The sequence below is a fragment of the Brachycentrus maculatus genome, unplaced genomic scaffold (genome assembly GCF_059751285.1).
Source record: "Brachycentrus maculatus isolate JH-2025_06_01 unplaced genomic scaffold, ASM5975128v1 h1tg000653l, whole genome shotgun sequence".
In the NCBI taxonomy this organism is placed as follows: domain Eukaryota; kingdom Metazoa; phylum Arthropoda; class Insecta; order Trichoptera; family Brachycentridae; genus Brachycentrus; species Brachycentrus maculatus.
Window position 1 is genome coordinate 37559 of NW_028281389.1, and position 13567 is coordinate 51125.

Here is a 13567-nt window from a genome sequence, read left to right on the forward strand (position 1 = left end):
TCGCCTTTTGACAGCCGTCGGGAGAGCGCGTTCGGTTACGGCGCGGATTTTGCTCACGATTTTACGGACCATACGATCAGTGAAAAAAAAGTGATATTCTCCCGTAATGACAGTCATTTTTTAAAAGATTTTAGTGCCATTTTTTAAACATATTCCCGTGCTAAAAATACTTTTTTTTTACACTGTAAAAATGCGTGTTTTGGTCGCTAATAATCAAATACGTATCGTTTGAGGCGCTGACAAAAGTATCGAAAAAAATGAAATATTATTCTTCTTTCCTAGTTTTGTTGTGGTTTCGTAATAAGCAGTCGGAAACTGGGTGTTTTATATGAAAAGTGAGTGGATTCTCCAGTCATTCTTCGTGACCAGTGAGCAGAACTCATCCGTATATGCATCTGCATGTGTGTACGAGCAATTAAACACGACCAGTTGTAAACACGCCAGCGCAAAGCTAATGCGAAATTCATTTCGATCTTCTCAGTCCGAGAAAACTTGCAAAAGAAAGAAGAACCGTCGCGGAAAAGGTTGAAGAAAAAAAAACGTACATAAATAAGACCAAAAAAGAGGAGAATCACAGTTATAAAAAAATTAATTCAATGTGCGTGAAATTTGAAATAAAACAATCTCATTTTCTGATAGCGATCGTGTTGTGACCCAAAAATACTTGTGTTAACATCGTTGAAAGGCGCAGAACAGATATTCATAATAAATTAACATTTGTTCGCATTTTAATTGAATTAATTTGCGTTTTACTGTATAAGCGGACCTCCGCTCTTGCGAAACTTCGTTAAAATTTCGCGTCCGCAAATAGTCCAATATTTATATGCCATAACTTTGTATAATCACACGCCGGGCGCGTTTGCAAAATAGCTACAATAATTGAAATATGTTAGAATATGTTTTCGGAACGCAGCCGCAGATATTATCGGAACAAATTTCGGCCAATTAGTGAACACTCCTCGGAGCGGGGATTTAATTAGTGGCTAATTCGATTCGCCATTCTGTGTAACAACACGTTGCGTTTCGACATCGCTTATTGGATTTGCTTAAAATGCGAAACATAAACTCATTAAGATTTTTGAATTTATATGAAGAATTATAAACGGAAAAATGCCAAGTCATGAGAGTGTGACAGGACTGTGAAACCATAGATCAAGTGTAGAAACTTTCGATAATTGGAATAACGAAAAGAGGAAGCAATGCGTCTATTTTAATTGGTTAAAATTAATTAATACGAAGGCTCAGTTATCGCTAGAAAAGTGAAGACAATACTTGTCCTTAGCATTCTTTATAATCATCATATAAATCAGAGTAATTGGATGTTGACGGGCGTCCACGCAGGAACGCTCCTAGCTCCCCGACGGTCGCCGGTGCACTAGGCGTTCGGACGGGCGCTCGCTATTTATAGCCGGGAGTCGTTCTAGCCAGCGGGGTACTGGAGCCGGCCAGCATTCGCAGCGGACCGATCACGGCGCCGGGCGCGGAGCTCGCGGTGGCGCTGACGCTCGTGGCCGGGGCGGGCGGCGCGCGGGCCGCGGCCCCGTCGCCCATGACCGTGCAGGCGATGCCGCACCACCAGCGCCACCACGCGCCGGGGGCGCGCTCGCGCTTCATGATCACGGACATTCTGAGCGAGGGGCGCCGCGAGACGGAGCCGCCGCCGCCGGCGCACCGCCGCGCGCCGCTGCACGAGGACAGCGACTCGGACTCCAGCCACCACGACAACTCCAGCATATGCTCCAACGGTAAGTCTACGCAACAACCAACCACTAATCAACCAATCAGGCCAATGTCTGTAGATACACGACGGATTCTTTCGTTCCTTGGACACGTTGGATAGTCTGGAACGACTGGTTGTGATCAGTAGCCTGGAGAGGAAAAGAGGGAGAGGAATATCCCTTGCACGATGGACTGATTAAGTTAAGGCAGCAGCAGGCATCTCGGTGGTTGGAGCGCTACGCGCAGCGCAGTCAAGGGATAGCTAGAGAAGAGTCATTGCATCCACGAGGGTCACAACCCTCAGTAATGAGGACTAAGACGGAGAAGAGAATCGACCAAACCCGATCCGTTTGGCATCTTGTTCTCCGCCCGTTTCCCTCATTGCTGAGGATGGTGACCCCTCTGCTGGCTTCCTCTGGAATCTCGGACAACAGTCCGCCAATGGTCCCTGCAATGTGCAGTCTTTAGAGCTCTCTTTCACTTGGTCGGTCCATCGGGTTGGAGATCTACCTCTAGGTATCTGATCTCTAGTCCTCCGGTTATGACAAGCTTCTCCAGTTTGTGGCCTCCGTTGGGCATAGTACGAGTGATAGATGCTGCTGTATCATCTACAATCAACGCCATTGGTCGACAAAGTGCGACTCCGTAGTCGAATGTATCTCTTTGACCTTTTAAGTGCGGTTCCGGTACAAATATCCGCGGGAAGGCTCTTCGATTCAACGTATTCATGCGAACGATCTTTTTGAACCATGAACCCTAAAAGCAAAACCTCGGCAATGATCTCGCGTACCATGTCGATATCTGGAATATGGCACTTCCTTACTATAAAGCTATAATAATTACAATATTTCAAGCTAATGCATAATTCCTTTTTTTATATGTTCATCCTTGTTTAGATAAGTACTTTTCGTAACAAAAATATGCTTAAAATGAGAAAACATACTGAAATTATTGCCCATTACATGTAAATCTTAAAAAATATATAAAAAAGAAATGAAAAAGACAAATAAACTATTAATCAAATAAAACAAGTCTATTCTAGGCTTAAACCGTCTTATATCCAATAAAATAATGATTTAACTAACTAACTAACTAACCATCACACCGCTTCCCCGCAGGGGTAGGCAGAGAGAATCGAACGCCACACCACTCTGTCTTTGCAAACATTCTTTGCCTCTTCTACATTCATGCATCTCCTCATACATACCCGACGATTATTACGACTCCTGACCCGGCCGCTTTCAAGTATTTGACATACCTGATTGTGCCAAGTTTTCCTCGGTCGTCCTCTGCTTCTTTTTCCAACTACATTCGCTCCATAAATTTGTTTAACCGTTCTTTCTTCACTCATACGCTCCACATGTCCAAACCATCTCAACACACCTTTCTTAATTTTATCGATAATGCTTATCTCAGCCTTACATTCTTTCCTTATTTCATCATTCGAACATCTATTAAACATCGTTTTGCCACACATTCGTCTGAGGGATCGCATTTCGACTGCATTCAGTCTGCTTTTGTTTATATATATATATATATATATATATATATATATATATATATATATATATATATATATATATATATATATATATATATATATATATATAAACACAAAAAAAGATCCCACAAAGGCATGGCCCGTGTAGGGGTATACATAATATTTGGGTCATAGTAAAGGGCACTGGCAAGAATACAATAGATATTATAAGAAGTAAAATTACACTACAAGTATTTAAAATATAAATTACAAAAACTTGACGTTTACAAAAAACAAAAAATAAAAAAGTTAAAAAGATGAAAAAGAAAATTTTTTGCAAACATGTAGCTACCTACTACATGAGTGATACGTCTTTATTTTTCAATAAATAATTCAAGCATTTGATTTGTAACTTTAGTTTTTCTTATCCAAGTAGGTAGGTACTTAGTTTGCATATCGTCGGCTCAAATTGGCGATTTCATTTTGCATAACGATTGATTCTCGGAAATCTAAGATAAACAGTACACGGTTAATAGAATCAGCAATCACAGAAATGGGTACTTACTCAATAATTACGAGTACAGTAATTATCGAGTACGCGGACATGCAACGGAGTATTATGCATTCTCTGCTTAGAGACGAGAACTAATAGCGAGCAAGCATGCTACCGAAATGGTCGAAGTAGAAGAACAGATTATATTCCAGGACGTCTTTTATATTACAGATGTCCAATTGTCTGTTCATCAATCTGGATGTGTCCACTTAAAAGAGTTATTTTAATGTATTTATTGATTTGGCGATTAATTTATAGAACTCTATTTTAATAGATTTATATTATCCACTGACACTTCGTGATGGAATTGTTTTTTTAATCTAATAATAAATTTAAAAAAAAACTCTATTTTAATTTAGGATAAATTTTTAAATCAAAGAGAGAGAGAAAACAAATGAATCACAATGGAAATATTTAAAAAATAGAATTGTAGTTAATTTTTTTTGGTAATTTATTATGGGTAGTATTATTAACTATTGGAAAATAACAAAATATGATAAAGAATTAAAAATGGAAGTCCAGTTACAGGTTTCCACTTAAAATAATATTTAAAAAAAACTGTCGTGTAAATAAATATATGTAAGTTTTCATAAAACTAATATTAATTTATATTTATTTAAGGTTGAAAAGCTTAAACTATGTATGTATTGTTAAATCAAACACATTTTTTAGTCTACTAAGTTGTATTTTATTAAAAACATATAAAAATTAATACTGTGCCAATTGTTTCGCCTAGTTATGGCATTTACAAACGAATGTCACAGTATAAATTTTTATGTGTTTTTAATAAAATACAACTCAGCAGACACAAAAAACTGTGTTTAAATTTAAAAATTAATTCATACGTTATTTTAATATTGATGTCTCAACACATATCGCTTACTCCTTTCAAGAACGTCATAAATCAAAAATCGTCAATTTTGAGTTATGCATGTTTTCAGAATGCCTAGAAAATGTACTATACCCCAGAAAAAGAATAATATTTTTAACTTAATATTTACCCGCTACAGGGTAGAAAATCTTGTTTTTTCATTTTGAAGAAAAGGTTTTGTTTAATTATTTTTTTACATAAATTAAATATTTTTCAATTGGAGAAAAAACCTTCAGGTTTTACCTAAAAATATCTGTTGCTCAGAAAAAAGTTTAATAAGTGGCTTGATATTTCTTTTTAATACATTGTGTTATATTTTTAAACTTCAAAAACGTTCTCCTGAAAAATCAAGTTTTTTTTTATTTATGACGTTCTTGAAAGGAGTGAGCGATATGTCCAAATCTTTGATCTGGATGTGTTCACTTAAGAGTTATTTTTATATTGAAATCTCAAAATAGTGATCATAAATCTGGTTTTGTCAACTGAAGAGTTATATTTATTTTTTGATTAAAATCTTACTCAGTAAATACCACTATTTTATGAAATAGTGCTATTTACCGAGTAAAACTTTAAACAAATATAAATTGTTCTATCCTCTGATTTTACTGTGAATTTCCATTTAAAAGCTTTCAATGTACCTGTCACTGCCAATCTAAATAAATACAAGATTGTAAGTCCATCACCAAAGAAGTACCTCTAGAGTACCTCTACCTACATACCTCTACTGGCTAGCCTAGTAAGTAGTACCTAGCTTCTCTTAATATACCTACTTTCCCTTACTGACTCTCCTAATTAATTCTCTGTGCTCGCCACTGGTTATATTTAGGTATATATATATATATATATATATATATATATATATATATATATATATATATATATATATATATATATATATATATATATATATATATATATATATATATATATATATATATATATATATATATATATATATATATATATATATATATATATATAATATTACTATCTTGCAATTTGGGCATCCATTGCATCACTTAGCTGGGATAATATTACGGTTTAAATTCGGGAATAACTCACTTAGACCGCTCTCCCGTTCGCTCCCCAAGGACTCTGCATAATTGCACAAGAAAAGCCATCTACAACCTACCCCGGTTATTCAATTCAAATGATACAATATCAAATTACGATGTTTTAAAGTCTGGCAACTAATACAGGCGGGTAGGTACTTTATTCCGATTATATTTGTGCCTTTGTTCTCAGGCAACACTGATTCGAATTCAAATTCAAATTTGAAATTGATATGAAATTATTTACACTGACAATTGAATAAAATTTCAGCGTTTGCGTAGTTAAAAGAGACATTTTCTCAAAATCTTCTTTTGAAACGTTAAGAAATAATATTTTATCTTTTGTTTCGGCATTAACTTTGTGGTAAGACATGTTACAATGATTAAAAACGTATCAAACAAGTGTTTTCTTTAATCATTTTCAGAAATAATGCAAGGAAAGGCAGAGATAATAGATCCCCATATCCCTATCTTTCCAAATATTATTCTCCTCTTCCGCATTCATGCATGTCCTTATACATACATACCCTCTGCATAAAGTAAAATGTTCGGTAGCAAACAAAAATTAATACAAATATGAAAAATTAATGGTAATTATTTTATGTTTTTAATTTTAAGTTTTGCTTGGTAAATACCACTGTTTCTATCGTGACACGTGTTTCGATGGATTCCGCATCATTTTCTCGTGTTTAAAAATGACTCGGAATGCATCGAATCCTGTTATAATTTATATTCAGGAATTAAATAGAAATAAAAATTTTAATTAAAAATGGACAGATATTACCACCGAATGCCGAATCAATTAATGAAAACATTAATTATTTTATCGAGATTTGACAATCCATGTATTATATATTATACTATATATTTGAGACTGGTCCTGAAGCCGTGCATTATATAAGGCAGAAAAGTAACGCCTATTCTAACTTACCCGCGTGACATACGCTCACTCCTTTCAACAACGTCACAAAAACTTGATTTTTCAGGAGATCGTTTTTGAAGTTTAAAATATAAAAAAATGTATTAAAAATAAACATCAAGCCACTTATTGAACTTTTTACTGTGCAACAGATCTTTTTAGGTAAAACCTGAATGTTTTTTCTCCATTTGAAAAATATTTAGGATATTTAAAAAAATTATTAAACAATACTTCTTCTTCAAAATGCAAGAACAACACTTTCTGCCCTGTAGCGGGTAAATATTAAGTTAAAATTATGCCTCTTTTGCTGGCATATAGAACATTTTCTGGGCATTCCGAAAACATACACAACTGAAAATTGACGATTTTTTAAGGATTTTTTAAAGGAGTGAGCGATATATCAAACAACTTGATTTTTCAGGAAATCGTTTTTAAAGTTTAAAAATATAATAATATGTATTAAAAATAAATATCAAGCCACTTATTGAACTTTTTACTGTGCAACAGATCTTTTTAGGTAAAACCTGAAGGTTTTTTCTCCATTTGAAAAATATTTAGGATATTTAAAAATATAATTGAACAATATCTTTTCTTCAAAATGCAAAAACAACACTTTCTGGCCTGTAGCGGGTAAATATTAAGATAAAAATGTGCCGCTTTTGCTGGGATATAGTACATTTTCTGGGCATTCCGAAAACATGCACAACTGAAAATTGACGGTTTTTGATTAATGACGTAGTTTCAAAGGAGTAAGCGATATAAAATCGCAACCAGCACTTATCTTACCTTACTCAGTAGTACCTACCTTACCTTACTACGTACCTCTACTGCCCTTATTAATTCTCTGTGCACGCCACTGTAGGGGACTATATCCACCCTGCTGCGACTCTTTGTTTGTTTCTCTGGCGTAATTACAAAAATTGCTCTCTACGCCGATTATTTAGTTATTAGCTTGAAAAGTGATTGATACTTGGCAGAAAATAAATTGGGTATTAAAAAAGAAACAATATTTCGCATTCATAGCGGAAATGGCGCTATTCACGAATCGGTAGCTATATTATAATGGTGAATTAGCGGTGATGACGTCAGTGATACATAATTCCCGACAAAAAACCTTTCAAAATAATTATCGTTACATTGTTGAGCGATGCTAACAAAATCGGCGTTTTCCATCCACATTATTTAGACAAAGTGTATGAAAAAAGACACTTAAAAATGCTTTAAAATGTCCAACATAAATAAGGAACCCATTATGTACAAATATGTTTGTGAAACAGGGCTGCCGCAAATATTTTATGCAAAAAAAACGGAATTAATTTAATTTTTATGCATTTTCGCTCTTTAGGCGTAGCTTGTATTCAGTCGAAATACTTTTACTACTACTACCATCACGCCGTTTCCCCGCAGGGGTAGGCAGAGAGGATGGAACGCCACACTCTTCTGTCCTGACATACACTCCTCGCCTCCTTCACATCCATACATCTAGTCATGCATGCCCTCAGATTACGCAGACTTTTGACACCGCCAGATTTTAGGTTCTGATTGATCTGATCGTGCCAAGTCTTTTTCGGTCGTCCACGTTCTGTTTTCCCTCTCACATTCGCCACATATATTTTCTTAGTCATTCTCTCGCTATCCATTCGCTCCACATGTCCATACCACCGCAAGGAACTCTTCCTAATCTTTTCAATTATTCCTCGTTCAGCCTTACATTCCTTTCTTATATCGTCGTTTTTAATTCTGTCATACAATGATTTTCCACACATTCGTCTGAGGGAGCGCATTTCAACAGCCTTCACTCTGATTTCGTCCTTCCTTTGGCAGTTCCATGTTTCGCTTCCGTACGTTAGTGTCGGTACTTTTATGCAGTAAAAATAAACATTTTCATTCTTTTAACTTGAAAATGAACCAATGAGTTTTGTTTTTCTGTACTCAATGCTTCTAATAACCATCAATATCTCTATAAACATAATAAATATAAGGCTAATATAAAATAAGATTTGAGGTATTCCTTTATAACATATTTACGCATTGATTTAAAAAATAATATACTTGCACTGTGCAAGCGTGAGGAGCTCAAAGCTCAATCTTCTCTTGCTAGCGGCAGTAGCTCTTGGGCTTCCGACAAGAGTGGACCTATGCTTGTTCCGTGAGCGTTGCCAGATGTTTTTTTTAATGTTTTCAGCAAATAAATCTAAATCATTATAATTTTTACTTCATTTATAGTTAATTAAGGGGATTAGCTATGAATGTCCGTATTTTTCAGATTTAAAACGGCAATTTTTTATTGCAATATAGTAGTGTAATGGTCAGTATGCTCAGCTACCGTTCTGGAAGTCCCGGGTTCGATTGCCAGATTTTTTCACAAAAATATTTATTTAATAGTATCCTGGACTGGTGCCTGAAGCGGAGAGCCGATCACCTTTCCTTCTTGTGCACGATCAAGACACCACTGCGTTTACATGATACAGTGCCCTATGCACCATTGGGATGCGGATAAGGGTTTGAAGAAGAAGAAGAAGAATTTTTGATTGTGTAGTGACTACCCAACACCGGGACGCGCGTTATTATTTTAGCAACGGAAGGGAAAGGTTATAACCGCGACTTGTATTGCGCTGAAAATTTTCTGCGCGTTATATTGCCACCGTTTGCCAGCCCTGCTATAATTCGTTCATACCTACACTCCACTATGATCAAATTAAGCCAATTATAGTCTAATTTCAAGGCACTTTATTAAAATCATATTATTGTGAATGACATTGTAACGAATGGAATGTTTTTTTTCCACAGCGGCTAACATAATCGATTTGTGACAGTCAAATTCGTGGCAATTCTCCGACAGCGATATTCAGTCTGTCCCCCTCGCGCCCGCGCAAGTTTGTACGCGAGCGAGCGAGACGCGGCTGTAATTTTCGGCGACTCTAGATCGCTCTCTCCAGCCATCTTTATTTTTCGACCAATCATGTTTGTCCTTTCGAAATTTCGACTTTTGAGAAAACAGTTTTTAGACGGCAGTTAAAGAAATTACTTAATATCCCGCACAAAGATCATGTTTATTTAAATGTTAAATATTACAGTCTAATAATATTTATGTGATTATAAAAAAATTCTTTAACCGTTCTTTCTTCACTCATACGTTCCACATGTCCAAACCATCTCAACACACCTTTCTTAATTTTATCGATAATGCTTAATTAATATTTTGTCCGCCTCCGTAGTGTAATGGTCAGCTCTCGGCTACCGTTCTGGAGGTCCCGGGTTCGATTCCCAAGGAGGGTAAAATAAATATAAGTGATTTTTTCACTGTCATATTTATTCAATATTACCCTGGACTGGTACCTGAAGCGGAGGGCTGATCACCTTTCCTTCATGTGTAAACGATCAAGATAACACTGCGTTTATATGACGCAGTGCCCTATGCACCATTGGGGTGCGGATAAGGGTTTTATTATTTTATTATTATTATGCTTCATAATCGTCGGGTATGTATGAGGAGATGCATGAATGTAGAAGGGGCAAAGAATGTTTACAAAGACAGAGTGGTGTGGCGTTCGATTCTCTCTGCCTACTCCTGCAGAGAAGTGGCGTGATGATAAGTTAGTTTTTTTATTAAAAAAAACACATGAAATTTAAATTTGTGACTGTTGATACGCCTTGTTATGGCATTTTTAAACTACTGTACAGATAAAGTGGACTGAAAAATCACAGTTCTGTTTTAATATTGTATGTAATATATAAATTATAATGGAGTTCTACAAATTAAATGCCAAATCTATAAATAATTCATGTATATTCTTGATATGACAAGAAAAAATTGTTAAACTTATTATTCGCCATTTATTTCGTAAAAACTTTGCAAAATTATCACGACTTATCGTTAATTAAAAAATATATATTGGAACATTAAAAAATCATGAAAAATATAAAATCTTAAATCATCAACTTGTTTGCGACCCATATGACATATCGCTCACTCCTTTCAAGAACGTCTTAAATCAAAAACCTTATTTTTCAGGAGAACGTTTTTAAAGTTTAAAAATATAATACAATGTATTAAAAATAAATATCAAGCCACTTATTGAACTTTTTACTCTGCAACAGATCTTTTTAGGTAAAACTGAAGGTTATTTGTCCATTTGAAAAATATTTAGCATATTTAAAAAAAAATTAAACAATACCTTTTCTTCCCTGCCCTGTAGTGGGTAAATATTAAGTTAAAAATATGCCGCTTTTGCTGAGATATAGTACATTTTATGGGCATTCCGAAAACATACACAACTGAAAATTGACGATAGTGAAAAAATATGACGTTGTTGAAAGGAGTGAGCAATAGGGGAGCAAATGCAGAGTGGACACCGCAGTAACAAAACACGCGCTAAGATTGTCAGAAATGAAGACTCTAAGGAGGATATCTGGCAAGAGTCTACGAGATAGAATAAGGAACACCAGGATAAGAGAAATATGCGAGATGGAAGATGTCGTTATGTGGGAAAGGCAACGAAGGAGACAATGGTATGCCCATGTGAGGGAAATGGAACCATCCAGACTCCCCCACATTGCACTGCACGGCCAAGCCTAAGGCAGACCACCAAAGAGATGGGTTGACAGCAGGGCATCGACATCCAGGAGGCTAAAGGCTAATCTTTCGTAAAAATATTCAACAAGGCCTACACTAAGAGAAGAAGAAGAAGATACATATCTATGGAGATGGTCAAGAGTTTTAATACAGACAAATAAAATATTGGACAGTGCGTTTTTATTGGATTTTTTATTGACGATCATTTAAATAAATGAATTGGCGATAATAAAGATTAAATAAATTGGATTCAGCCATTCTGAATAAAGAGAAATCTTCATTCATTTCGAATACTTATATTATTTGTTTATTTTTCAGAATATTAGTAAGATATGGAACAAATACTTTTAAATATATATTTGTAACTCCTTAATTTAATAAACATTTTCTTTTTAAAACGACATAATTATTTCGCAGAAAAACTTATTTTTGCAATTTTTGAGAAAAAAAATCCATTACGTAAAATATTACCTGGATTTAGAGAAAATTATGTTGCGACTTAACGAACACTGGGTCTCAACGTTCTACAGTTTGAAAACAACTCGAAAATACCAGAATTTTGCCTAACGATATCAACTATTTCAGTGCCCCATGTACTGATGTTTATAAGAGGGATAAAAAGATGAAGAGAGTGGGTCCCTACGCATCAAATTACAGAATTAAAATTCCTCTACAGATAATGTAAAATTTCCACGCATATAATACGAAAATCGTTCGGCATGCACACAATTTAAAATATTCATCATTGTAGTGGCCCAGTCTGTTGGCTACCGAATCATTTAAAAGGCCCAACATGCTCGATTCTATCATTTCAGTTATTCGATACGGCTTTGGCTACAAAGGGGCGATCTAAATTCGAAATTAAACAATAAAAAGTGATCTTTTTGATCGCGCACAATGCCATCTGTCGGCCGACGCATCAGTCAAACTTGATTGGGAGTGAAGGGATGCGATGAATGAACTACAAATTGACTGTCATATTTTTGACCAACTTCGTGCCTTGGGTCATTAACGCATAATGAAAACGTAATTAGGGATTTGAAACGGTTTTTATAACGCAGGAGCAGTTTATTTATTTATATTTCATCGTAGACATAATTACAGATTACAATTTTATGCCCTTACTGAGTTTTCCTGTGCCGAGGGCACATTTTAGGATACTTGTTTATAAAAATAATAACCATATGAAAAAAAAACGAATTCCATGGACAGCTAGAATCACCAACGAGTCCATTCGCCAGGAACTATACTTGGATGGTTTGACTCTGATCAATGTCTGTACATGACGGATTCTCCAGTTCTTTGGACGTTGCGCGTGGCAATGAGGATAGCCTGGAACGACTGGTTGTGATCGGTAGCCTGGAGGGAGGAAAGGGAGAGGAAGATCCCGCACGATGGAGCGATCAAGTTAAGGCAGCAGCAGGCACCTCGGTGGTTGGAGCGCTACGTGAAGCGCAGGCAAGGGATAACTGGAGAAGAGTCATTGCTTCCACAAGGGTCACAACTAGTAATGAGGAAAAAGAGAGAGAACTTACTAACTAACTAACCATCACGCCGCTTCCCCGCAGGGGTAGGTAGAGAGAATAGAGCGCCACACCACTCTGTCCTTGCAAACATTCTTCGCCTGTTCCACGTTCATGCATCTCCTCATACATACCCGCCGATTGTTACGACTCCTAACCTGACCACTTACAAGTATTTGGCATACCTGATCGTGCCATGTTTTTCTCGGTCTTCCTCTGCTTCTTTTCCCGCTAACATTCGCCTCATAAATTTGTTTTACCGTTCTTTCCTAACTCATTCGTTCTACATGTCCAAACCATCTCAACACACCTTTCTTAATTTTATTGATGCTTATCTCAGCTTTGCATTCCTTCCTTATTTCACTATTCGTACATCTATCATACATCGTCTTGTCGCACATTCTTCTGAGAGATCGCATTTCGACTGCATTCAGTCTTCTTAATTTCTTTCATTATACAATAAGAGAGAGAGAAGAAGAATTAAAGAAAATTGTTTATGGCATGTTATCATCTGAACATATTGTAAACCAGGCAGTCGCCATGATCTAAAGACTTCTAGAGGAAGACCAAAAAATATTGGATGCTGCAGAAAGATAGCATGCTTCGAATCAACCGACCTCCATTTTACATTTATACAATACAATACAATGGTGCATAGGGCACTGCATTATATAAACACAGTGTTATCTTGATCGTTAACACATGAAGGAAAGGTGATCAGCCCTCCGCTTCAAGTACCAGTCCAGGGTAATATTGAATAAATATTATAGTGAAAAAATCACTTATATTTATTTGGCCCCCCTTGGGAATCGAACCCGGGACCTCCAGAATGGTAGCCGAGCGTGCTGACCATTACACTACGGAGGCGGACAAA

At 36.0% G+C, this 13567-nt stretch overlaps 1 protein-coding gene across 1 annotated transcript in view; it reads left to right on the forward strand.

Moving 5' to 3' along the window:
• The first annotated feature begins 38 nt into the window (after positions 1-38).
• The window catches only part of LOC148300791 (homeobox protein B-H1-like), an 83614-nt gene continuing 70085 nt past the window's right edge, over positions 39-13567 (forward strand). The window contains exon 1 of the mRNA XM_088274266.1: positions 39-1745. Within this exon, the coding sequence (XP_088130392.1) occupies positions 1550-1745 (196 nt within the window). The 5' untranslated portion in view covers positions 39-1549. The remainder of the gene's footprint in view (positions 1746-13567) is intronic.